General features: G+C 40.0%; 1 protein-coding gene across 1 annotated transcript; it reads left to right on the top strand.

The window, feature by feature from the left end:
- Positions 1-24,775, top strand: LOC117986966 (aminopeptidase N-like). Its single transcript, XM_069502250.1, has 17 exons — positions 1-245; positions 4,195-4,391; positions 6,018-6,360; positions 6,710-6,913; positions 7,574-7,712; positions 8,207-8,362; positions 12,189-12,509; positions 13,255-13,438; positions 13,532-13,767; positions 14,231-14,411; positions 15,143-15,341; positions 16,022-16,296; positions 17,791-17,981; positions 18,788-18,955; positions 19,837-20,050; positions 20,817-20,964; positions 22,177-24,775. The coding sequence occupies exons 2-17, from the start codon at positions 4,209-4,211 to the stop codon at positions 22,302-22,304; spliced, it is 3,270 nt and encodes a 1,089-aa protein (XP_069358351.1). The 5' UTR covers positions 1-245; positions 4,195-4,208; the 3' UTR covers positions 22,305-24,775.
- Positions 24,776-25,267: the final 492 nt, after the last annotated feature.

Genomic DNA, 25,267 nt, shown 5'->3' with positions numbered 1-25,267 from the left:
GTCGATGAGCAAGTAAACCACCAGCCGCTTGAACGTGCACACCGCCATGAAATCAAACAACATAGATTGTTATTGCGCGCGGAACTCATGACACATTTATTCGGTTTCCTTCAACGATTCCATTTTCAAATTTCGATTTTTAAATTTAAATAAAAAGTTAACGACTCTATTGTGAAGTGAAAAAGTTGTGTGACGAAGTGACGTGTGTGTTCTACGGAACTTGGAATTAAAGCCTAGCACACGCGGTAATTATTATTTTTTATGTTTTATTAATTGCTTCGTTCGATTGATTGATTTAAAAATATGTCATTTGAGGTCGAAATACGCACTTGCTGAGTACGTGTATAGATTAAGGATAAAATATTATATTTTATTGTCATCGCCACAAGAGAACAACACCATATTTCGAGTTGTTATTCTAAGACCATATTATTATTCAATAAATTATGATAAGTACCTACCTACATTAAGGATATCTTAAACATAGCTAATAGTTTTTACATTTATATTGTTATGATGCCCGCGGCTTCGCCCGCACCGGCTTCGGTTTTTAAAAATCCCATTGGAACTTATGTTTTTCCAGGACAAAAAGTAGCCTATCCGTAGTAGCCCGTCAACGGGATGATAATAATATCTTTGTAGAAAATTTCGTAAAAACATTGAAATGGATGATTCTTTAAAAATCCCCTGGGATCACCACGATTTAGGAATGCAATTCCTTACAGCATCAGAGTTGAGGAGTTGGGTCACCGAGTTCAACGATAAAGTATTTGCTTGGTGGTAGGTACCAATATCAATTTGTAACCGACAGTTTCTAAATCGCATCAGTTTTGGTAGTCAAGTCCCCTGCAGCGTCAGGATTGAGAAGTTGGAATCCAATTTTTTTATGGGTCAGTTATTTTAAATTAGGTTTTGTAACTATTTTTTAACTTTTATTTTAGTAGCTACCTACTCAAAAATAATGTCTACCTACTTAAATAAAAATTCCTGTTAGTTATAAGTCCCTCAAATTGCTAATACGCGTGGGCGATTTTAGTGACGTCAGCACTAGACTGAAGTTTCGAGCTGATGGTATATTTTTAATTCGGCCGACGTCAAAATGAAGTCGATGTTGATGAGACATGGTTCCAGCGCAATAGCAATTTGCGGGACTTATATATAAAATCCGGCCAAGTGCGTGGCGGGCTACGCGCAGTGTAGGGTTCTGTAGTCACAACTTAGCCATGATAGTTTTCCTTTAAAATTGATTATATATACTACTGCTGTGAATTTTTTCACATATACTACCATTTACTTAGCTGATAAAGGGGGGGGGGGGACGACGACACTTGACTCTAATAAAAATTAGCACTTTAAAACATCATATTTTACAAACGGATCTAGCTTTTCCGAAAACTGTGTTTTAAACTTTTAAATCAATCTAAGTAGGTACCTACTTCTGTTCTAAATCCCATAATACTGATCGTAAAAAATAATTGATAACAATATGAAATATGAACCGCAAACAACAGCTGCCAAATTCCAACAGATAATATACACCAGATGACCGGTCAGTCACGTGCTGTGTGCACTTACTACTTAGATTATGATGTAACGCGTGTATAAATAGCCTTATGATCACAGATTAACGGCTGAAATCAATTTGTGTATTGAATTCTATAAAATAATGAATCTAAATTAATATTTTTTTTCTATTTAAATAAAAACTAAAATAAAAAAAACCTCATCGAGCCGGTTGGACAGACGGACGAACAGCGGAGGCTTAGTAACTATTAGGGTCCCGTTGGCACCCTTCCCACCCCTGAAATAATAAAGAGTGACAAGCTAAGAGTAATTACTTGTTCATGAACACAATTCAATATATTTTTTTGTGATGTACCTAGCCACAAAGTCACGGTATTCGGATGTATTCCTTTACTTGTGATTTATACCTTAAATACCTACCTTTCATGATTCTAGGTCAACGGGAAGTATTTTATAGGTTTTCTTGACAGACACGACGGACAGACAGACAAACAACGAAATGATGCTAAGGGTTCCTTTTTTATTTTGAGGTACGTAACCCTAAAAGCCTAAAACCTATTAAATTTTTTTGGGTATCATCATGAGACCATAGCCCATTTGTAATTAAAAAGCAATTAAATAATCTTATCTAGGTATAATTATACTTAATGATTTAGCAGTAGAATTTAGTACCGTTTTCAATAATGATATAGGTATCTTACTACTACCTTACGCTGGCCATACACGAACAAGTTTACCGTCAAGTTTGCAGCGGACTTGAAGCGGAGCCGATAGCCATACACCGTCATTCGTGTGCATGACATCATGTATACTGGTACCCCCCCCCCCCCGTTCCCTCTTGTCGTTTGTCACTTTTTTTTTGTTGTTCTTCTTCTGGCTTTACACAGATTAGCCAATGTCAGGCTTGTTATATTTATTAAAGTTTAAAGTTAGGGAAACTGTGGATAAAATTGAAAATTCGAGGTTTGGAATTTGAAAGGAAAAGGATAAGGTTTTCACTAATAATAATATACCCACATACTCGTTTGTCACTTGATGTTCCAGCCAAAATGTTCAGTACAAAATGTTCTGCCACTGGAACATCCGATTTAAATCCGGGCCCCACAAACGACAAGTGCGAACGGAGGGGTAGCCATACGCCGTTATGTTTACTGAACGCCGCTTCGAGTTCGCTACAAACTTGATCGCGTATAGCCAGCGTAAGACACATGCGCAAACTACCCATAAGATAACAAATTATGGCTGTTCGTTGTGATGCACGCAATCTCTTGCAACTCGCATGTGTGTGCATGTGCATGCAAAACTCCTTTAGCATGACGTATGCTAGATCAAGAGCATGATCAATAAGTACGATTTGACCTAGAAAACTAAATCAATTTTTTTTCAAATAATTTAAAGTTTTTTCTCCTAAAAACATGATTTTCTACATGGAATTGGCATCGCGGCGACGATATCACGACGTTATCACCATATCGCCCGCATGCGATTCGACACGCCCGCGCCAGTCGCATTAGGCAAGCCTTCGCTTTTTACCTCTGCAATCTTGTAGAATGTAGACCGATTACTTACCTACTCGAAGATTACCTTTGACAGTAGCAATATTGCATGCAGTACAATGATATAAGTCCCGCAAATTGCTATTGCGTTGGAACCATATCTCATCATTACCATCGAAATGACGTAATTTTGACGTCAGTCGAATTAAAAATATACCATCAGCTTGAAACTACTTGCTTGCTAGTTTGAACTAATGCTGACGTCACTAAAATGGCGGCCACGCGCATTAGCTATTTAATATGATAGATATATAATGCACAGTGTAGCAATGATATACCTACACATTTTTAACATACTTTAACTGGCTTGTTGATCTAGTAGAATTCAGCCAAAAAAAGTTGGGTTTTTTGACAAGAAATATTCGGTAGCTAACGATAGTACCTACCCTATAGCCTATGGTACGCGACAATCGGGTTATGAAGCGGGGGGACGTCCCGCACACCCGCACGTTACCCGCACCGAGTTAGCGCGGAGGCTGTGCTGGGCATCCCCAACCCGATTGACTTCTTATAATAATAGTACACATTAGTATCACATTTATTATAGTATGGGTTGTGACTCGTGATACCCACATATTATTCAGAGTTCAAAAAGGAAGGAAACAAAGTAGATAAGTGCGTAGACTGACGCCCTGGCGCTTTTTTTTTATCACAAATGCGTCACTGATTCTATTAAAACCCTGAACGATCCCAAATATGGAATAACCTCCCAATCATAATAATTATGTTGTACCTACCTACTAGCTGATGCCTGCGACTTCGTCCATGTGGATTTAGGTTTTAAAAGTTCCGAGAGAACTCATCGAAGTAACTTGACATTTCTGATTTAATCACGTAGAGAAACACCAAGATTCTGTCTGTACCAAGTTTTGCAATATTCCAAGCATAGGTATAGTACGCGACAGGATGGCCCCGCGCTAACCTGGTGCGGGCAACCGCGAGTGACGTGCGGGTGGGTGTGGCATCCCCCCGCCTCACATCCCGATTATCATCTCAACCTGCCGCGGACCACATGTACACCCTGTAAATTACATAAAGTTAAGAAAAAGGACGTACCTAACTAGTCGAAAAAAATATTAATGAATAATGATAATTATTGTAAAACTCGTTCTAGGATGCCTCGCCACGATGTCTCTGTCCACTAGTCGCCAGCAGTTCCTGGCGTACGAGGCCCACGCGGAGCCCGACATCCACTACAGGAGGAAGGGCGGAGTCTTCATATCCACCTGCATTTGTGTCTGCTTTATCATATTCGCAGCGCTAATAGCCGCTCTAGTGGGCATTATCGTCTACTATGTCACCTATTCCAGGGTAAGTACTTAAGACCAATAATTTTCATCATTATCAGCCTAGCCTTTAATGCCTCAAATAGACTTTGAACTGAATTGACTAGAATGCTATATGCATTTTTATAATTTGATCAATCGGAACTTTTAGGCCTAGGGCTAGAATCTAGGCTAAAGAATAAAGATCAAGGTCCTTAAATATAAATATATTCTTTATCCAATAAATTATTGACTTTTGCTCTAGTTAGATTAAAAAAAAGAAATTCTAATGTCAGATTGACAAATGACACTGACAAAAAAAAGCGTAAATATTACGGAACTTACTTTTGATTACTACTATTGGAATCGTCGCAATCTCTCCTATCTGATTATATAAAATTTGTAATAGTAATATTTATCCGTATTTCAAAACGATTGCGTTCAAGATCCGTAATAACATACTGTGTGATAAAGTGATAACAATAAATAAACAATAAAGTTTTGAAATAATTTTAGGCAGATTTTACACCTAAAATCTGAGAGTGGGTTTATTTGAATGAATAACTAGATAACAATGGTTTTTTTATACATTAACCTTATCTCTGGAACTATTCAGTGCATGTAACAAGCTTTGTATGTGAATGTTCATTCAAAATTCTATGAAGATTTTTTGCGAAAATGTATTTGCGATTATTTAATTTCTTACTTTATTTGGTGATAAGTGAAACTAAATCCGTAAGTTTAATTTATACCTAATATGTTTATTCGTTCAGACATTCATTTTAAAAAATAATTACCTATGCCTTGAATTTAATTCTTCCGAAAACATACATACCTCTAAACTTAAAGCGGCGAGATACTGGTGTGGTTACCCAAAATATTTTAATGGCCATAATCCATAAAATCCTGTGCCATTCTATGTATCTGTGCCCTCTAACATATTATATTATCTTAGAAGTTTAAGTTTAGAAATCTGATTTTAAATAATAAAGAATATGGAATTGTGTGGAGGTAATCACTTAACATCAGGTGACCCGCCTGCTCATTTGCTTGCTATCTCTATTTTTAAAAAAGTAATCTCCTTTTTGTCTGGAGTTATTTGAGTTGAAAAAATAGGCTATGTAAGTACATCTGTGGTACATGATACATCTAAGATATCAGACAGACACAAAAAAATATATAGATCTCTGAAAGAGGATCCTGTATATGTGTGATAGCTTGGCTGGAGTGAAGACTTCAGACGGATGTTTGATAGCTTAGTGGTCAAAACATCAGCCTCCTTCTTTCTTTCTTCACTCTGGGATGGTTTCCACACTTAAACGTTTCTGTCTGTTGTGCATGCATTGCCCCTCCCCGCTGAAGTCTTCACTTAAGTCATCCAAGCTCGCTCCAGAAGCCGAGTAGACCGCCTAGGTTGCCGAGGGCTTCATGGAGTGAGGTTGGTGAACTCAAATGGCGTTCGCGTTGTTCTGTCACGCCCATGCACTCTAGGAACACGTGCATCAGTGTTTCATCGACCTCCATGCAGGCCCTGCACAGAGGAGTGTCGAATCAGCCTCCTATTGGAGTAGTTTAGGGTTCGGTCCCAGGCATATATCTCTTACTTTTCTGAGTAGTGTGTATTTAAACATCCGTATCATTATAGTTCAATAAGTTTCTTATTTTTTTCCAGGTAACCCAGCAATCAGAAGACTTTTGGAACGATGAACCATTCGGACTATCTACCAAACCATCACCCGACCTCCGCTTACCAACGACAATCACACCAAGTTTCTACAGATTAAAAATAAAAGCTGACTTAGAAACATCCACATTCACAGGTGACGTCCTAATAACTATACGAGCCAGTAAGAGTACAAATGAAATCATCCTGCACGCTAAGAACCTCAGTATCAATGAGAATATTACATTAACGGAGCAAACTTATCAAATTGAACCGACAACGAAAATAAAACGTGAAGTTACTAATATGGAAAATGTCACAACTGAACAAACAAATTCGACTATTGCGGATTGTAAGTAATTTTGTATTAAAACTAGTTTATACTCGCGACTTTGTCCACATGCACTACATATTTTTATAATTTTTATGATAGTGATTTTACCTACACTTCAAGGAAATCTAAATATATAAAAGGAAAAGGTAACTGACTGACTGACTGACTGACTGACTGACTGATCTATCAACGCTGGATGAATCGGGCTGAAATTTGGCATGCAGATAGCTATTATGACGTAGGCATCCGCTAAGAAGGATTTTTGAAAATTCAACCCCTAAAGGGGTGAAATATTAGGGGTTTGAAAATTGTGTAGTCCACGCGAAGTATAGCATAAGCTACTTTAAAATAAGATCTTTATTTCTAGTAGACATAGTCAACAGTACCACTTCTGAACCGACGCCGACTGACGCTGCTACAACGGATAACGCCACAGTCAGTACTACAGCCAGCCCTGGTGATACGGAGGGTACAACCGGTGTACCCTCTGTAGTAACTCCTCAGTCTGACAAAGAGGTCACCCTGAGCAATGTCCGTGATGTCAAAGTTAAGAACATGGAGTTCAGTACAGGTATTTTAATTATTTTTTTAACATGCGACCCGCCCCGGCATCGCACGGGTGCAATATAAATACTAAATGTGGTGTCAGTAAGGTTATTTTGATATATTTAATACTTCAATAGAATAAGACAGCTTTTTCGATTAAAGCTCTGTGGTGTGGGTTTAATAAAAACTGCCATACCCTTTTCAAGTTAGCCCGCTTCCATCTTAGACTGCATCATCACTTACCACCAGGTTAGATTGCAGTCAAGGGCCAACTTGTATCTGATAAAATAAAAATCGTCATCATCATGTTCAACCCATCACCGGCACACTACAGAGCATGGGTCTCCTCTCAGATTGAGAAGGGTTTTGGCCATAGCCATCTACCACGCTGGCCATGTGCGGATTGGTAGACTTCACACTCCTTTGAGAACATTATGGAGAACTCTCAGGCATGCAGGTTTCCTCACGATGTTTTCCTTCACCGTTAGAGCAAGTGATATTTAATTAATTAAAACGCACATAACTCCGAAAAGTTAGAGGTGCGTGCCCGGGATCGAATCCCCGACCTTCGATTAGAAGGTGGACTTCCTAACCACTAGGCTATCACAGGTTCAAAAAAAAATAGAAAGGTATACTGTCATCTAACAAGATCAAGCATCTAAGCATTCTAGTTATTAATCTACAGGTGACCGTCTGATTCTGCATCTGGAAACACCTCTCTCGGCCAACGTGGACTATACTCTACAAATGGCGTTCCATGGGGAGATTCTGAACACTTTAACTGGATTCTATAAGAGCACTTATAGAGAGGGCAATCAAGACAAGTAAGGCTTTTATTTATAACTTGTAGAAAGAAAACCAGTCAAAGTCAAATCATTTATTGAAAATCGGTCCAGCAACCTCGAAAAATCGGTGTATATTATTTACAATGGAAATCACTCACGGTAGTTTAAACGCTAGGATAAAAATAATGACGAAAACTGATAAAACTAATTAAATCGATCAAGTAACAAAAAAGTTATAAGCATTTAAATATTTCTGATTAGACAGAGATAGCGATATAGAATTATGACGTCATTGTGACTAATGCCATAGTAGCTTCGTGCGATTTCATACAAATTTTCGTTTTGCGAGAAAGGGATAGATTCCCTCCCACTCCAAAATTAAAATGCCTGTAACTTTCTAAATTTTCGTTGGATTTTAATATTTTTTTCAGCGTACGTCATTATTTTTATCCTAGTTTATAATAAAGTAATAATATTAATCAAATTCAAAAGTAGTAAAATGCCCAATTTCCCTAAATAGGTACTTTTTCCAGGCAATTCGGAGTGACGCAGTTCGAGCCGACGTCCGCGCGGGCCGCTTTCCCTTGCTTTGACGAGCCGGCATTCAAAGCCAAGTTTGAGATAAGCCTCGCCCACCGCCAGAACATCTCCGTCCTCTCCAACATGAAGATCGCCGCCCAGGAACCCATGTATGTACAAAAACCCACTTCATTGTATAAAACATTGTATTACTTCATTGTATAAAAATCGGTCAAGCGCGAGTCGGACTCGCACACGAAGGGTTCCGTACTATATAATATACAACAAATAACGTTTTTCTGTGCTGTGATAGCCTAGTGGTTAGGACGTCCGCCTTCTAATCGGGGGTTCGATCCCCGGGCACGCACCTCTAACTTTTCGCACCTCTAACACTACAGAGCACGGGTCTCCTCTCAGAGTGTGAAGGGTTTTGGCCATAGTCTACCACGCTGGCCATGTGCGGATTGGTAGACTTCACACACCTTTCAGAACATTATGGAGAACTCTCAGGTATGCAGGTTTCCTCACGAAGTTTAAAATAATAAAAAAATACAAATAGTGCTATATCTTGTGCTAGCTTATGCCCGCGACTTCGTCCGCGTGGACTACACAAATTTCAAACCCCTATTTCACCCCCTTAGGAGTGGAATTTTCAAAAATCCTTTCTTAACGGATGCCTACGTCATAATAGCTATATGCATGCCAAATTTCAGCCCGATCCGTCCAGTAGTTTGAGCTGTGCGTTGATAGATCACTCAGTCAGTCAGTCAGTCACCTATTTCCTTTTATATATTTAGATGATAATACGGAACTTCGTGTGTGAGTCTGACTCGCACATGATCAGTTTTATTATTATTTAGCTCTCACATGCGAGTTCCACGCGCACTATTTACGGGTCGTAATCAATGATATTAGAAGAAAAAGAGGTAGATAGGTTACTTATATCAAATTCGATGTTTATTAATGGCACGCTGCGTCAGCGCCGAAAGACTCAACACACATAAACGCATAGATAGTATTTTAACCTCACACAACAGAGAGTAAAGGACGGTGAACTAATAACCTCAGCTTCAGTTGCGCACGAAAAAGAGACGGTTATATTTTGCACTACCTCGTCCTGCAGAAGAGTGGAAGAAGGACGGATATATGCCTAATAATGCGAGCGTAAAAGAGACGGGACGAGACGGTATACTAGAAACTCCAAAGAAAAAAAAAAACCGTAAAGTCTTTTCGGCTAATGCCGATTTATGCCTACACTGTAGTTGTATAGTAAAATAAAAATCTTATACTGTGGTATTTAATATATTACGAACTAGCTTTTTCCCGCGGTTCCGCTCGTTTTTAGGGTTCCGTGCCAACGGGACCCTATTACTAAGCCTCCGCTGTCTGTACGTCCATCTGTCAGCGGGCTGTATCTCGTAAGCCGTAATAAGTAGACAGTTGAAATTTTCACAGAATGTATTTCTATTGCCGCTATAACAAAAATAATAAAAATTAAATTAAATTAAATCCTTCCCTAAAACAGGAAATATGCACACTATTTGAATTGTCAATACTCAGAAGAGACCTATCTGTTTATTTTATATTCTTTGATAGGAAACTTTAAAATACGTACAACGATAACTTGATACGTACTTATGGCATGTGACATAAGGTCGAAATTGCAATGAGTTGCATTTTACACGAACGTGCACGAGTTTGTTATTGTTAAATAAGTGAAAAATACGAATTATATAAAAGAAATAGTTTTACTTACGAATGAAATGTGATTCCTTGACTTTTGGAAACCTTGCTTGTGTAGTTTGTGCGGAATCTCATCACACACGACGGCATTTTCGGTTGTTTTGGGAGACGAAAACAAAATACACATTACTATCAACGACGTCGGCGATAGCGCGACGCCAGCGGGCGACTGAGCTCAGGTTTGCTAATTAGCTTAGTTTTAACGTGCCACTTGCGGTCCGCGTATAACGTATCTACCTATTTTCTTCTAATATCATTGGTCGTAATCATCAAATTATCATACATTAGGTTGTTTAAACTGACGCGGCGTGTTTCATTCATTATCACATTGTGGAACCTGTTCAACTGGTATAGTCTTGAACTGTAGTAATAAAATGAGAAAATAATTTAAAAAAAAAATGTTTTTTTTTAATTATTCTTTTTAATAATAAATTCTAGCCCCATAAACTACAGCTATACAAAAATTAATCACTTCATTTTAAAAAAACCGGCCAAGTGCGAGTCAGACTCGCGCACTGAGGGTTCCGTACTACAATCGTATTTTATCGACATTTTGCACGATAAATCAAAAACTATTATGCCTAAAAATAAATAAAAATCTGTTTTAGAATGCACAGGTAAAGCCCTTTCATTTATGATACCCCACTTGTTATAGCAATCTTACTTTGAAAGTTGAAAATAGCAATATTTGTTCATGACCACAATTTAAATTTTTTTGTGTTATGTAACCACAAATTCACGGTTTTCAGATTTTTCCCCAAATGTCTGCTATAAGACCTACCTACCTGCCAATTTTCATGATTCTAGGTCAACGGGAAGTACCCTGTAGGTTTCTTGACAGACAGACAGACAGAAAACAAAGTGATCCTATAAGGTTTCCGTTTTTCTTTTTGAGGTATGGAACCCTAAAAAGCACGTCATTTTATTACTACAGTCCAAGACCCTATTGGAATGACGTCAAAAATGAATTATTTCTTAACTAGCTTATGTCCGCGGCTTCGCTCGGGTGTACTACATAAATTTCTAACCCTTATTATACCCCCTTAGGGGGTGAATTTTCAAAAATCATTTCTTAGCAGGTGTCTACGTCATAATAGCTATCTCAATGCCAAATTTCAGCTCGATCCGTCCAGTAGTTTGGGCTGTGTGATGATAAATCAGTCAGTCAGTTTTTTAGGGTTCCGTACCTACTAGGCTGCACAGTCAGTTAGGACAAGTCTGCTTATATGTATAGATTCCCCATCAGAAAAGTATTTCCTAGAACGTGCAGTCATATTATTATGAGTTATGAGATAGCAATAAACTCAACAATTGGTACCACTTACGCTTATCATATCATAGTGTCCTCAATTTAAAAACGATGCAGTTGTTCTGTCACCGTAATATGCATTTTCCTATGGTGTTATTACTATTATTTACCAACTAGCTTATGCTCGCGACTTCGTCCGCGTGGACTACACAAATTTCAAACCCCTACTTCACCCCCTTAGAGGTAGAATTTTCAAAAATCCTTTCTTAGCGGATGTCTACGTCATAATAGCTATCTGCATACCTTTAAGCCCGATCCGTCCAGTAGTTTGAGATGTGCGTTGATAGATTAGTCAGTCAGTCAGTCAGTCACCTTTTCCTTTTATACATACCTATATAGACTTTATAAAATTGATTTTCCTTATCAATTTTATTTGAGACCCTCTTAATATTATTAGTATTTTATAAAGAGTCTCACTTACAAAATCATCGTCATCATGAACCCATCGCCGGCTCACTACTGAGCATGTCTCCTCTCGGAATGAGAAGGGTTTGGCCACCACGTTGGCCAAATGCGGATTGGCGGAGTTCACACACCATTAAGAACATTATGGAGAACTCTCAGGCATACAAGTTACTACGCGATGTTTTCGTTCACCGTTCAAGCAAATGATTTGATTGCTTAAAACGCACGTAGCTCCGAAAAGTTATAGAAGCTGAAGAGACTTAACCACAAAGCTTTACACTTTACAAACCATTACACTTCGATATAAGTCCCGCGAATTGCTATTGCGCTGAAACCATGTCTCATTAACATCGAAATGACGTCATTTTGACAACAGCCGAAATAATAATATACCATCAACTCGCAACTTCAGTCTAGTGCTGACGTCACCAAAATGGCGACCACGCGCATTAGCAATTTGCAGGACTAATAGTATATTTAAGTTCATTCACGTCTTGGTGAACAGATTAAAAAAATTACAAATAATTTACGTTTTACAGTGAATCAGAACCAGGTTGGCAATGGACCCACTTCGACAGATCCGTCAAAATGTCCACATACCTCGTCGCTTACGTCCTATCCGACTTCAAGTACCTAGAGACCAGCTATACGAGCAAAGACAACGTGACCAAACCCATCCGGATATGGGCAAGACCGTCCCTGATCAAGAATGCCAAATATTCCATGACAATCATTCCGAAACTCTTGGCTTTCTATGAGGATGTGTTTGGAGTGCCGTATGTTTTGGATAAAATCGATTTTGTAGCGATACCAGACTTTTCCAATGGAGCTATGGAGAATTGGGGGTTGATCACTTTCAGGTATGTCGGCTTGACTTTGATCAGTTGTTTTAATTTTTACGGACACTTAAAAATTCTCCTTTCTTTAACGCTAACAATATTTTGATATTTTAGAAAGCTATTAAAAAAAAAATTAAATGCATAAATGTGTCAAGTGTCGAATCCAGTAGGGCGATTTTGTAAAACCTGCATCAATCATTATTACAATCTCAACTGTTGTGATTGGCTGAATTTGTGCGATTCTTGTTGCAACAATGCACTGTAGTCAATAGTGAGCGAACGTCAACCAATCAGAGGTGATTGCAATCGTGACATTATAGCTGTCATTCTACCGCAATCGCGCAGCGAGGCCTCGATTGCGGTAGAATTGATTGCCCTCTGATTGGTTGACGCTCGCTCACTATTGGCTACAATGCATTGTTGCAACAAGAATCGCATAAATTGAGCCAACCAGAACAGTTGAGATTGTGATAATGATTGATGTTGGTTTTACGAAATCTCCTGACTAGCAGTTTTTTTAGTGACAGAAGTAAAAAAGGTTTGAATGTAAAATCAGCACTGCAGTAGTCAAATACTGCAGCATTATGCTGAGGCAGTAGCTCCATTTAGCTCACACAGAACATAATAAAATTATTGTTTTTAATATGTTCGGGCTCGTATTTTTAAGTTTAGTTTTAATTTTGTAGTTTTTAACATTTTCTGTATATATTTTTTCCTTGTATTCTGTAAGCTAAATGGTTTTTTATTTCTTTTACACCAATTTTAGAGAAACAAACCTATTGTATGACGAGAATGATGGAGTCCCCCGTCTGAAGCAGAACGTGGCAATCGATGTGGCTCACGAGTTGGCTCACCAGTGGTTCGGCAACCTCGTCACCATGAAGTGGTGGACCGACTTGTGGCTCAACGAGGGCTTCGCTACTTACATCGAATACGTCGGGGTCAATCACGTGAGTGTCTCATGTAGCTCAGGCCTCAGCTCATCTCGTTCGAAAAATAAATCGTTTCTGTAAATGTAGCTAATTTTGATCTCTCTTTTGCAGATCACACCAGAATGGAACATTCTAGAGACATTCACTCGCGACAAGATGGGCCTGCTAAGATCCGACGCCCTCAAGAACACCTCCCCAGTGTCCAGACAAGTGGTGGACGCGTCCGAGATCTCGCAGAAGTTCGACGAGATCTCTTACTCTAAGGGTGCCAATCTCATCCGGATGCTGAATCACACCATCTCCTACGACCTGTTCCACAAGGCGTTGGTTGGGTACTTGAATAAATGGTGAGTTTTTGTTCTACCCGCGTTTAAACAAAAGCATGATCTTACAGAAGTTCGACGAGATCTCTTACTCTAAGGGTGCCAATCTCATCCGGATGCTGAATCACACCATCTCCTACGACCTGTTCCACAAGGCGTTGGTTGGGTACTTGAATAAATGGTGAGTTTTTGTTCTACCCGCGTTTAAACAAAAGCATGATCTTACAGAAGTTCGACGAGATCACTTACTCTAAGGGTGCCAATCTCATCCGGATGCTGAATCACACCATCTCCTATGATCTGTTCCACAAGGCATTGGTTGGGTACTTGAATAAATGGTGAGTTTTTGTTCTACCCTCTTTTAAACAGCAAGAGCTTACAGAAATTCGACGGAATCCGTCGCCCTAGAGTAGGTGAACTATAAGTTAGAATCTTTCCCCTGGCCAAGAACCCTTGACTTCCCCACTACATTACATACTAATTTCAGGAAGTACCATAACGCGGAAGAGAACGACCTTTGGGACTCAATGTCGGAAGCGACTAGTTCAGACCCCAGCCTGAAAGGGCTCTCAGTGAAGGAGTTCATGAACACGTGGACGCGCCAGCCGGGCTACCCCGTCGTTAACGTGCACAGGGACTACGACACGGGATACGTCACTTTCCAACAGGTAATTATAGCCTGAAAACTTGCTCTGGGGGCGCCACTAGGGTCACTATAGTCGAATTTTTAATTAAACAATTATAATTTTTTGACATTTCCAGTGCTACCAGATTTTTATCAGTACCCTTAATTACCCTTTTACCCTTAATTAATAAATGCGAAAGTGTGTTTGTTTGTTGGTATATTGGTTTGTTGGTTTGTCCTTCAATCACGTCGCAACGGATTGACGTGATTTTTTGCATGGGTATAGATAAAGACCTGGAGAGTTACATAGGTTACTTTTTATCCCGGAAAATCAAAGAGTTCCCACGGGATTTTTAAAAAACCTAATTCCAACGGACGAAGTCGCGGGCATCAGCTAGTAACATCTAAGACCACCTGATTACTCGATAAAATATATCTGTAGCGTTCCGGTGCGATGTCGGGTTGAAACTGATCAGGGGTATGGGTTTTAATGAAACCGCCATACTCCTTCCAAGTTAGCCCATCTTAGTCTGTATTAGTACTTACAGTACGCGCCCAAAACTGATGAACATCGATCTCTAGAAGGAGATAGCAGATTTGTAGAGCACTGTCTCGGTCGCTGAGACCGACGAAACGTCATATGGGTATGAGTGACAGAGACAACGCTCTACAAAGATGAAATTTCATTCTAAAGGCCGATGTTCATCACTTTCGGCCGCGTACTGTACCACCAGATGTATCAGAACAAAAAATAAAAAATAAAAAATTCTCCAGAATTTGTTCACACACGCACCAGAAGTATCAGCAAAGGCCAAGGATCAGAAGTGGAGTATCCCCATCAGTTACACCACGATGGACGTCCCTTCCGGCAACTGGAGCACTAAGCCCAAGCTCTGGCTCAACGGGAGGACCCTGCAACCTCTGCTGCCCGTCAACCGGACACAGGCCTTGTACGTCAACGTGGACGCTATTGGTGAGCAATATTATTTAGTACCAATCATCATCAGATTCTCAATCAATCACTACGCTTATGAAAGTGTTTCTTTGTTGATCTATTAGTTTGTCCTTAAATCACGCCGTAACGAAGAAATGAATGGACGTGATATTTTGCATAGTTATAGTTAAGGATCTATAGTGACTGTTTGTACCTTGGGCTGTTGGCTAGGCGCTGGTAAGTTTTGAACCTTCGTTCTTCTTGGCTGTCGCAATTGGGTTTGTGGAATCTTGAGTTTTCCTTTATTAACTTGTGTGTTGAAATCGATGTGATGTAAAGTCCGTTAACGTTACGTGTTGAATGAATGAAAAATCTGAAGCTTGTCAGTCCGTTTCCTGCCTAATGTCAGGCTGTCACATTATATGTCGTATCACTGTCACTGTCAATGTCTTTAGAGTAGACCACAGACCCAGTACCTTGTCTATGATCTATTTGTTTATAGTTGTTGTGTTCACAACAGTGACATAAGGTGCTTTTCATCCCGGAAAATCAAAGAGCTCCCGCGGGGTTTTTAAAAACTTATGCCAACGTGGACAAAGTCGTGGGCATCATTTAGCAATTACTGCTCCTTCTGACAACTGGAGCACTAAGCCCAGGATATGGCCCAATGGGAGAACCCTGAGATTATCTGGTTTAATGTGGGTGTACTCTGGTTTTAGGTTACTACCGTGTGAACTACGACCAAAAGAATTGGGAGCTTCTCAGCGCGGCTCTCAAATCCAACGCCATAAACAACCCCATAACAAAGGCACAGTTGATAGACGACGCCTTCAACCTGGCCAAAGCCGGGCAGCTCAACTACAGCTACGCGCTCGGCCTCGCCACTTGCGTCCTCGACGGGGAGGACTCGCGCTTCGTGTGGGACATGCTGCTCGACAACATATACTTCCTCAAGGAGAACCTGAGGGCCACGTCGGGATATATCTACTTCCAAGTGAGTTGATGACGCTGCCTACAAAGCCGGGCAGCTCAACTACAGCTACGCGCTCGGCCTCGCCACTTGCGTCCTCGACGGGGAGGACTCGCGCTTCGTGTGGGACATGCTGCTCGACAACATATACTTCCTCAAGGAGAACCTGAGGGCCACGTGGGGATATATCTACTTCCAAGTGAGTTGATGACGCTGCCTACAAAGCCGGGCAGCTCAACTACAGCTACGCGCCTCGGCCTCGCCATTTGCGTCCTCGACGGGGAGGACTCGCGCTTCGTGTGGGACATGCTGCTCGACAACATATACTTCCTCAAGGAGAACCTGAGGGCCACGTCGGGATATATCTACTTCCAAGTGAGTTGACGACGCTTCCTACAAAGCCGGGCAGCTCAACTACAGCTACGCGCTCGGCCTCGCCACTTGCGTCCTCGACGGGGAGGACTCGCGCTTCGTGTGGGACATGCTGCTCGACAACATATACTTCCTCAAGGAGAACCTGAGGGCCACGTCGGGATATATCTACTTCCAAGTGAGTTGATGACGCTGCCTACAAAGCCGGGCAGCTCAACTACAGCTACGCGCTCGGCCTCGCCACTTGCGTCCTCGACGGGGAGGACTCGCGCTTCGTGTGGGACATGCTGCTCGACAACATATACTTCCTCAAGGAGAACCTGAGGGCCACGTCGGGATATATCTACTTCCAAGTGAGTTGATGACGCTGCCTACAAAGCCGGGCAGCTCAACTACAGCTACGCGCTCGGCCTCGCCACTTGCGTCCTCGACGGGGAGGACTCGCGCTTCGTGTGGGACATGCTGCTCGACAACATATACTTCCTCAAGGAGAACCTGAGGGCCACGTCGGGATATATCTACTTCCAAGTGAGTTGACGACGCTTCCTACAAAGCCGGGCAGCTCAACTACAGCTACGCGCTCGGCCTCGCCACTTGCGTCCTCGACGGGGAGGACTCGCGCTTCGTGTGGGACATGCTGCTCGACAACATATACTTCCTCAAGGAGAACCTGAGGGCCACGTCGGGATATATCTACTTCCAAGTGAGTTGATGACGCTGCCTACAAAGCCGGGCAGCTCAACTACAGCTACGCGCTCGGCCTCGCCACTTGCGTCCTCGACGGGGAGGACTCGCGCTTCGTGTGGGACATGCTGCTCGACAACATATACTTCCTCAAGGAGAACCTGAGGGCCACGTCGGGATATATCTACTTCCAAGTGAGTTGACGACGCTTCCTACAAAGCCGGCCAGCTCAACTACAGCTACGCGCTCGGCCTCGCCACTTCTTCAAAGAGAATCGCCACTTCTTCAAGGGCTACATATGTTTTTAAAACTTTCTGTTAATATCTTACTAAAACGATATTTTGTTAAAGCTGGCCGCATATTAGCAGAAATCATCTGCCAAAAAAATTATTCTGATTCAGATTTTTTCTGACAGACATTTTCTGCTATTATGTGGCCAGTCTAATGTATTTGATGTTCCAGGATTACGTCAAGCTGCTGCTGAAGAAGCAACTCGAACGAGTCAACTACGGGCTCAACAAACCCAAAGACGACAATGAGGCATTCCTCATAGAGAACCTGGTCCTCTGGGAGTGCTTGATGGAGTCTCCTCGATGTTTGAAATGGGCTAAGGATGAATTCGAAAAGTGGATCGAAAACCCGGAGTTGAGCGAGTAAGTGCCATTTTTGCTCTTAAAAGATGTACTACCGGGATACTGGTTGAGGAAGCAACTTCAACGTCAAGTACAGGCTCAACAAACCCAAAAACGACACTGAGACCTTCCTCATCGATAACCTGGTTCCTTAAGGAGGGTTTGAAGGGAAAATTAACCCTGAGTGATATGTAAATGTACACAAATACAGACTGATAATTTGTATGAAATTATACAGGATACATACCAAGTTTTCAGAATAAAACGAAAAAATTGATAGTCGGAATCTACTGTTTCGTTAAGATTAGTAATTTTATCTTATTCTGATGTTTCTAAACGACAGTCTTATAACGTGCATTGATAAACTGTGACAGCACGCTGCAACAAATGAGCAGTAGGAGACTTTCGTACAAAATATTTGTGAAAAAACATGTTGCCAGTTTAGTGCGTCGAACGTCAGCTTTTTCAAAATTGTGTGTACGAGAAAGAACAGCTTAAATTTAATCAAGAATCAGTATTCAATTAAATTGAAAAGATTTTTCGGTCAGACAAAATAATTTCTATATTATAAAGGACTAGCTTATGCTCGCGACTTCGTCCGCGTGGACTACACAAATTTCAAACCCCTATTTCACCCCCTTAGGAATTGAATTTTCAAAAATCTTTTCTTAGCGGACGCCTACGTCATAATAGCTATCTGCATGCCAAATTTCAGCCCGATCCGTCCAGTAGTTGGAGCTGTGCGTTGATAGATCAGTCAGTCAGTCAGTCACCTTTTCCTTTTATATATTTAGATTTATTGGCTGATTCCACGTCCTACTTTCCAGAGTTCCAAACTACCTCCGTTCGCTGGTATACAACATGGCGATCAGATACGGCGGTCGGCGCGAGTTCGAGCTTGTTTGGGAGCGGTACCTCAACGCGTCGGACCCCAACATGCAAAACCTGCTGCTGCTCAACCTGCCCGCCACGAGGGAGGAGTCGCTGATTGCCTTGTGAGTATTGTGCTGGTACCCAAACCCAACATGGTGGTCGGCGCGAGGGTGACAGTTGTCACAAGTTGACGAATCACTGAGCTCTCGCGTTACGTCATCACACCCCTCCCGCACCGCTTCATTACCGCAGGACCTACTCACTTATGCGTTATACCCGTTTTTTTTCCCTTATTGTTGAGTGCCAATTAGCTACTTAATTGTATTACGATCTAGCCTAATTTATGACTAATAAGTAATTTTATTTTAACCTAAACTTATAAATCTAAATATATAAAAGGGAAAGGTGACTGACTGACTGACTGACTGACTGACTGACTGACTGACTGAATGACTGACTGATCTATCAACGCACAGCTCAAACTACTGGACGGATCCGGCTGAAATTTGGCATGCAGATAGCTATTATGACGTAGACATCCGCTAAGAAAGGATTTTTGATAATTCAACCCCTAAGGAGGTGAAATAGGGGTTTGAAATTTGTGTAGTCCACGCGGACGAAGTCGCGAGCATAAGCTAGTTATCTTATATACTAAGAAATTGTCCACTGAGATACACTTTGTTCACGTGTTCTTTCAGCACTTACACTATGTACACTATCACTTGTCACTATAATTACTAACTCAAACGGTTTGGTCCTTATTAGTCTTCTCACTGTCTCCGTTACGTCAAGCAGCTGGATTGCTTTAACGTTAACGTGGTGGAGAAGCCTATGGTCGTGGGCTTTGGCAAATTTGGTGATAACGTCGTGGCCGTATTCAATTTGAAGGTCCCGATGAATATCGTCATTTCTGATGTACCAGGGTGCATTTACAATATTCCCGAGTACTTTGTTTTGGAACCATTGGATGATTTATACCCGTAACAATACTTTTTGTTTTCAGTTTGCTAGAGAAGAGTCTGACGGACATACCTAACCAGAGCGCATCAGTGGTCTGGTCGGTGGAGCCGCCAGTGGGCAGCAAGGTCGCGCAGGACTTCCTCATCGAGCACTTCGACAGAGTGTACGACAAGTTCACCGGCATCGACTCCTTCATGTTCCCCATCGTGCTCAACTGCGCCTTCGGCAGCATCCGCACCAACGACGAGCTGGATAAGGTAGGTCTCACGTAATGGGCATCCACAGGAAAAACTGGTCTCAGAGGGCGCCACGAGAGCTCCGTCCAATGTCAATATCTAATCAACATTATTATCTTTGTTTGCTAGCTGTGCTAAGAATTGGGTATTTTCCTAGTTTTGAATTTGATAAATATTATTACTTTATTATAAACTAGGATAAAAATAATGACGTACGCTGAAAAAAATATTAAAGTCCAACAAAGATTTACAAAGTCACAAGCATTTTAATTTTGGATTTAATCCCTTTCTCGCAAAACGAAAATTTGTATGAAACTGCACGAAGCTACTATGGCATTAGTAAGGTGTGACGTCAAAATGCTATATCGCTATCCTTGTCTAACTTTTTTTGTTATTTGATCGATTTAATTAGTTCTTTCAGTTTACGTCATTATTTTTATCCTAGTTTATAATAACGTAATAAAAAATTGGAGTCAAATACCCAATTGTTGATGTTGATACAATTAAAGATTGTTTCGTGAATTATTTAGGTATAGATAGATGGTATAATACCTGGAAACTCATTACAATTAAAATTATTCCTCCGTCACCAGCTCAAGCACATGGCGCTGCAGCACAAGGAAAAGCTGATGCCTATGTCGCAGGTGCTGCAGAAGTTAATAGACACGGCCACTCTGCGCATCAGCTGGATACAGCGGTACGCGGCCGGCATCAACGACTGGGTCAAGCAGTATGTTACTGGTGAGCCCAAATTATTATATTGAGCGACAACACCTTCCGTCACCAGCTCAAGCACATGGCGCTGCAGCATGAGGACAAGCTGATGCCGATGTCGCAGGTGCTGCAGAAGATAATAGACACGGCCACGCTGCGCATCAGCTGGATACAGCGGTACGCGGCCGGCATCAACGACTGGGTCAAGCAGTATGTTACTGGTGAGCCCAAATTATTATATTGAGCGACAACACCTTCCGTCACCAGCTCAAGCACATGGCGCTGCAGCATGAGGACAAGCTGATGCCGATGTCGCAGGTGCTGCAGAAGTTAATAGACACGGCCACGCTGCGCATCAGCTGGATACAGCGGTACGCGGCCGGCATCAACGACTGGGTCAAGCAGTATGTTACTGGTGAGCCCAAATTATTATATTGAGCGACAACACCTTCCGTCACCAGCTCAAGCACATGGCGCTGCAGCATGAGGACAAGCTGATGCCGATGTCGCAGGTGCTGCAGAAGATAATAGACACGGCCACGCTGCGCATCAGCTGGAATACTGGAATGTGACGTCACATCATAATGACGTACTATTTAGGGTTCCGTACCTCAAAAGGAAAAACGGAACCCTTATAGGATCACTTTGTCTGTCTGTCTGTCTGTCAAGAAACCTACAGGGTACTTCCCGTTGACCTAGAATCATGAAATTTGGCAGGTAGGTGGGTCTTATAGCTGGCATTAGGGGAAAAATCTGAAAACCGTGAATTTAGGGTTAGATCACACCAAAAAAAAATAATTGTGGTCATGAACTAATAATTAGTATTTTCAATATTCGAAGTAAGAAAACTATATCAAGTGGGGTATATGAAAGGGCTGTACCTGTGCATTCTAAAACAGATTTTTGTTTATTTTTATGCATCATAATGTTTGAATTATCGTGCAAAATGTCGAAATAATACGAATGTAGTACGGAACCCTCAGTGTGCGAGCCTGACTCGCACTTGGCCGACTTGACTTTTTAGTTTAATCAATAATTTAAAGTGGTTATTAGGCTTAAAACTTAACAAAGGACGTGGATTTTACGTATTTTGGAAGACCCGCTATTTAATAATCACTAAGAAATAATTTATTTTGATGTAGTCAAATACCCAATTGTTTTTTTATATATGATGACTAGCTCATGCTCGCGACTTCGTCCGCGTGGACTACACAAATTTCAAACCCCTATTTCCACCCCTTAGGGGTTGACTTTTCAAAAATCCTTTCTTAGCGGATGCCTACGTCATAATAGCTATCTGCATGTCAAATTTAAGTCCGATCCGTCCAGTAGTTTGAGCTGTGCGTTGATAGATCAGTCAGTCAGTCAGTCAGTCAGTCAGTCAGTCAGTCAGTCACCTTTTCCTTTTATATATTTAGATGAATTTCTTACAGAGACCGCAACGCACAACAGTACAAACTCAGCAATCACCCCTCTGGCGCCGACTCTCACGCAAAACATTACGATAAACATCACAAACAACACGAGTACAACGCCTAGTCCTCTAATTGTTAATACTTAGTTGATTTACTTACTAGCTTACTATAGTCGACGCATTTTAAACTGAGTCGTCGAGTTATCTGTCTGTTTCGCTCGCACTTACAGGTCGTAGGTAAGTGCGAGCGAAACAGACAGATAACTCGACGACTCTGTTTAAAATGCGTCGACTATACCGTCCAAAGATATAATATACCTTTGTTACCGGTCAAACCCGATTTAAAATAAACTAGTTTTGCTTGGGACAAAAATAATACCATTAAAACCCAAACTATTTCATCATTTATGTTATTTTGACACTTGCACTGTGTTGTTCGAGACAAACTTAAAAATTTCAAGCGATAAGTAATTAAATTAATTTAATCACAAGAATCCCAATCGAGATCGAACTAATTTCATTTTAAACTTATTTCATCACAAGAATCCAAATTGAGATTAAACTCATTTCATTATAAACTTATTTCATCACAAGAATCCAAATCGAGATAAAGCTATATTCATTATAAACTAATTTCATTACAAGAATCCAAATTGAGATTAAATTAATTTCATTACAAGAATCCAAATCGAGATTAAACCAATTTAATCCGAAGAATGCTTAGGGTTAAATTAGTTTAATATCCACTTAAATTTTAATATGTTTCGAACGACTCCTTGATCGTTCGTTCCTACATTCAGCTTCACCTTCTCGACCTTTTTGCTAGGTATATCGGTGTCATACCTCCCCCTTCGCTTCACTCGGCCTCGAAGTCTCATTTCATTCTGGGCCTCGTTCGCGAGCTTCGGGCTTGCGCTTTTAAAATTAACATTGGCACGATTCCTTTGTCTTTCTGTAAACTAAATTTAGAGTATCTGCATCCTTTTCTTTTTAACAATGCTAAAAAAGGAACGGAACATGACTTTCACATTTAAAGACTCTAAATTTTAGTGCACAATACAAATTTAAACAGTAGGTTCGCGACTGCGCGCTAAAATCACGGGTTTTACCATATAAAAATTAATTTTAAAACTGTCAAACTGCGTCTGTCCTTTCCATATTACATTAGTAGGAAGAGGATGCGAATACTCTAAAATTAGGTTGTGCTCAGAATCAATTGAAAATTAGTTCTTCCTAAAATCGGTCGGTAACACTTTAGATAGGATGTATCAATAAAGCCTATTTTATTTTATTTATAATAAACTAAATAAATGAGCCATTACCAAGGATGACGTGGAATTAAAGCAGTAGGTATGTACTTATGTCATAATAGTATTTTAATTGCTAAGATAATCTTTTCATTTAAATTACCTATTAAAATCTGGTTAATAAATCTTTAACAACGTTTTTCACTGTAATGTTTACCTTCTTTTGAAAAATAAGTTCATAAGCATAGTTATGGCCCCGTTTACGTGGCCTTAGTTTATTATTATGTAAATATATATTTATATAGATTGTCGTAAAATATAAAATGCATAATTTAAAAAATGTGTACAAATGTGTTTTGATTGGTGCTCTCTTAATTTAAAGATATTTCTTACTTTATCAACATCTTTGTTGTACTTATAGTAATAAGTATGAGTATTTTTGTGCCAAAAAATATTACATTTGTGTTATAATGTAATAAAACTGCCATAGGTTCCTTACAAAAGGGTTTGCACTACATTTGTCAATTTAGTTTACATACTTTTGTACCAAGTAAGCACAATTTTTAAAATCATACCAAAAACGCCTTGGCTACTTGATTTATTTTATTTCGATATTTTTGTAAGTAAATATATTAAGGGTTAATTTTTCAACCGCTAAATAATAACTAGTAGGTAATAGAATTATTAGAAAATCTGATAGGGCTCAACAGGGCTATAACACAGCCATTTATAAGAAAATGGAGGCTGAAACAGAAACTGTGCTTATCACATTGTAATAATCGCAATGGAGTTTTCATTTTTTTTATTATTAAAAATGAAAACTTCTCCATTGTCGTTTCACGCGGCGCTCCAGCGTGTGACGTCACGACCGACGCGGCTCTACTATCTATGGTGAAATTAAAAAATATAGTAGTGAATTAAAACTAAGTGTTAGTCATATATTATTAAACGATTGAAAAATCAACGCTAAAAATATTTTTGTAGTTCCTATTGATTGAAAAAAAAATCTCAAATCTTTTATGACTTTTGTTTTTTTTAGCAATGGTGTCGATTCTGATGCTTTGCCCTAAATTAAATTTAGAACCTATCTGCATCTTTTTCTATTTAACATTGCTAAAAAAGGACGGAAATGGAATTTTAAAATTTTAGTGTTACTCTAACTGTGCTCAAGACTGGCCCCTTAAGTCACGAGGTTTAACAGTTTTTAATTAAAATAAGTTTCTCTGTCCTTTTCTTGGTAAGAAAAAGATGCGAATAGTCTAAAAGCTGCCATCAAAATCAGTACCGTTGTATATTATGTAGGTGTAATAAAATAGATATAAAATTGTCTGTAAAATAATTAGATTAAAAATAAATGGTAAGTAGATCATTTCACTGTCTTTTCTTACTTTTTTCTATTAAATTATTTCAAATCATTTGTCCCTATCCTTACTGCCTACCTACTGATATAAAATATTGATGAAGGCTGCTTTTCGAATGATAAAACTAAAAAAAATATATGATGTACATTACCATGCAAACTTTCACCGAAAATTGGTTTGAACGAGATCTATGTAGTAAGTAGTTTATGATTTATCGTGCAAAATGACGATAAAATACTATTGTACTACGGAACCCTCAGTGCGCGAGTCTGATTCGCACTTGGCCGGTTTTTTTTATTCCTCAATTCCTCAGATCAATAAAATCTGCATCCTCTGTTGAGCGTGTCTAACATTGGTGCAAATATTTTCTTCTCAAATTCAAATCTTCCCATAACTAAGCATAATATGTCTTATCGTCATCATCATGATCAATTCCCTCGCCGGTTCACTACTGAGCAAAGGTCTCTTCTCATAATAAGAAGTGTTTGATCTTAGTCTACCA

Source organism: Maniola hyperantus, chromosome 12 (assembly GCF_902806685.2).
Source record: "Maniola hyperantus chromosome 12, iAphHyp1.2, whole genome shotgun sequence".
Lineage (NCBI taxonomy): Eukaryota > Metazoa > Arthropoda > Insecta > Lepidoptera > Nymphalidae > Maniola > Maniola hyperantus.
Note: the sequence above shows the minus strand (reverse complement) of the source record. Positions and strands in the feature narration are given on the sequence as shown.

Excerpts from the sequence above, each read along its gene's own strand:
- LOC117986966 (XM_069502250.1), top strand. The coding sequence starts at position 4,209 with ATGTCTCTGTCCACTAGTCGCCAGCAGTTCCTGGCGTACGAGGCCCAC. Across the intron at positions 8,363-12,188 it reads ATCGCCGCCCAGGAACCCAT|TGAATCAGAACCAGGTTGGC; the intron begins GTATGTACAAAA and ends TACGTTTTACAG. Across the intron at positions 12,510-13,254 it reads TGGGGGTTGATCACTTTCAG|AGAAACAAACCTATTGTATG; the intron begins GTATGTCGGCTT and ends CACCAATTTTAG.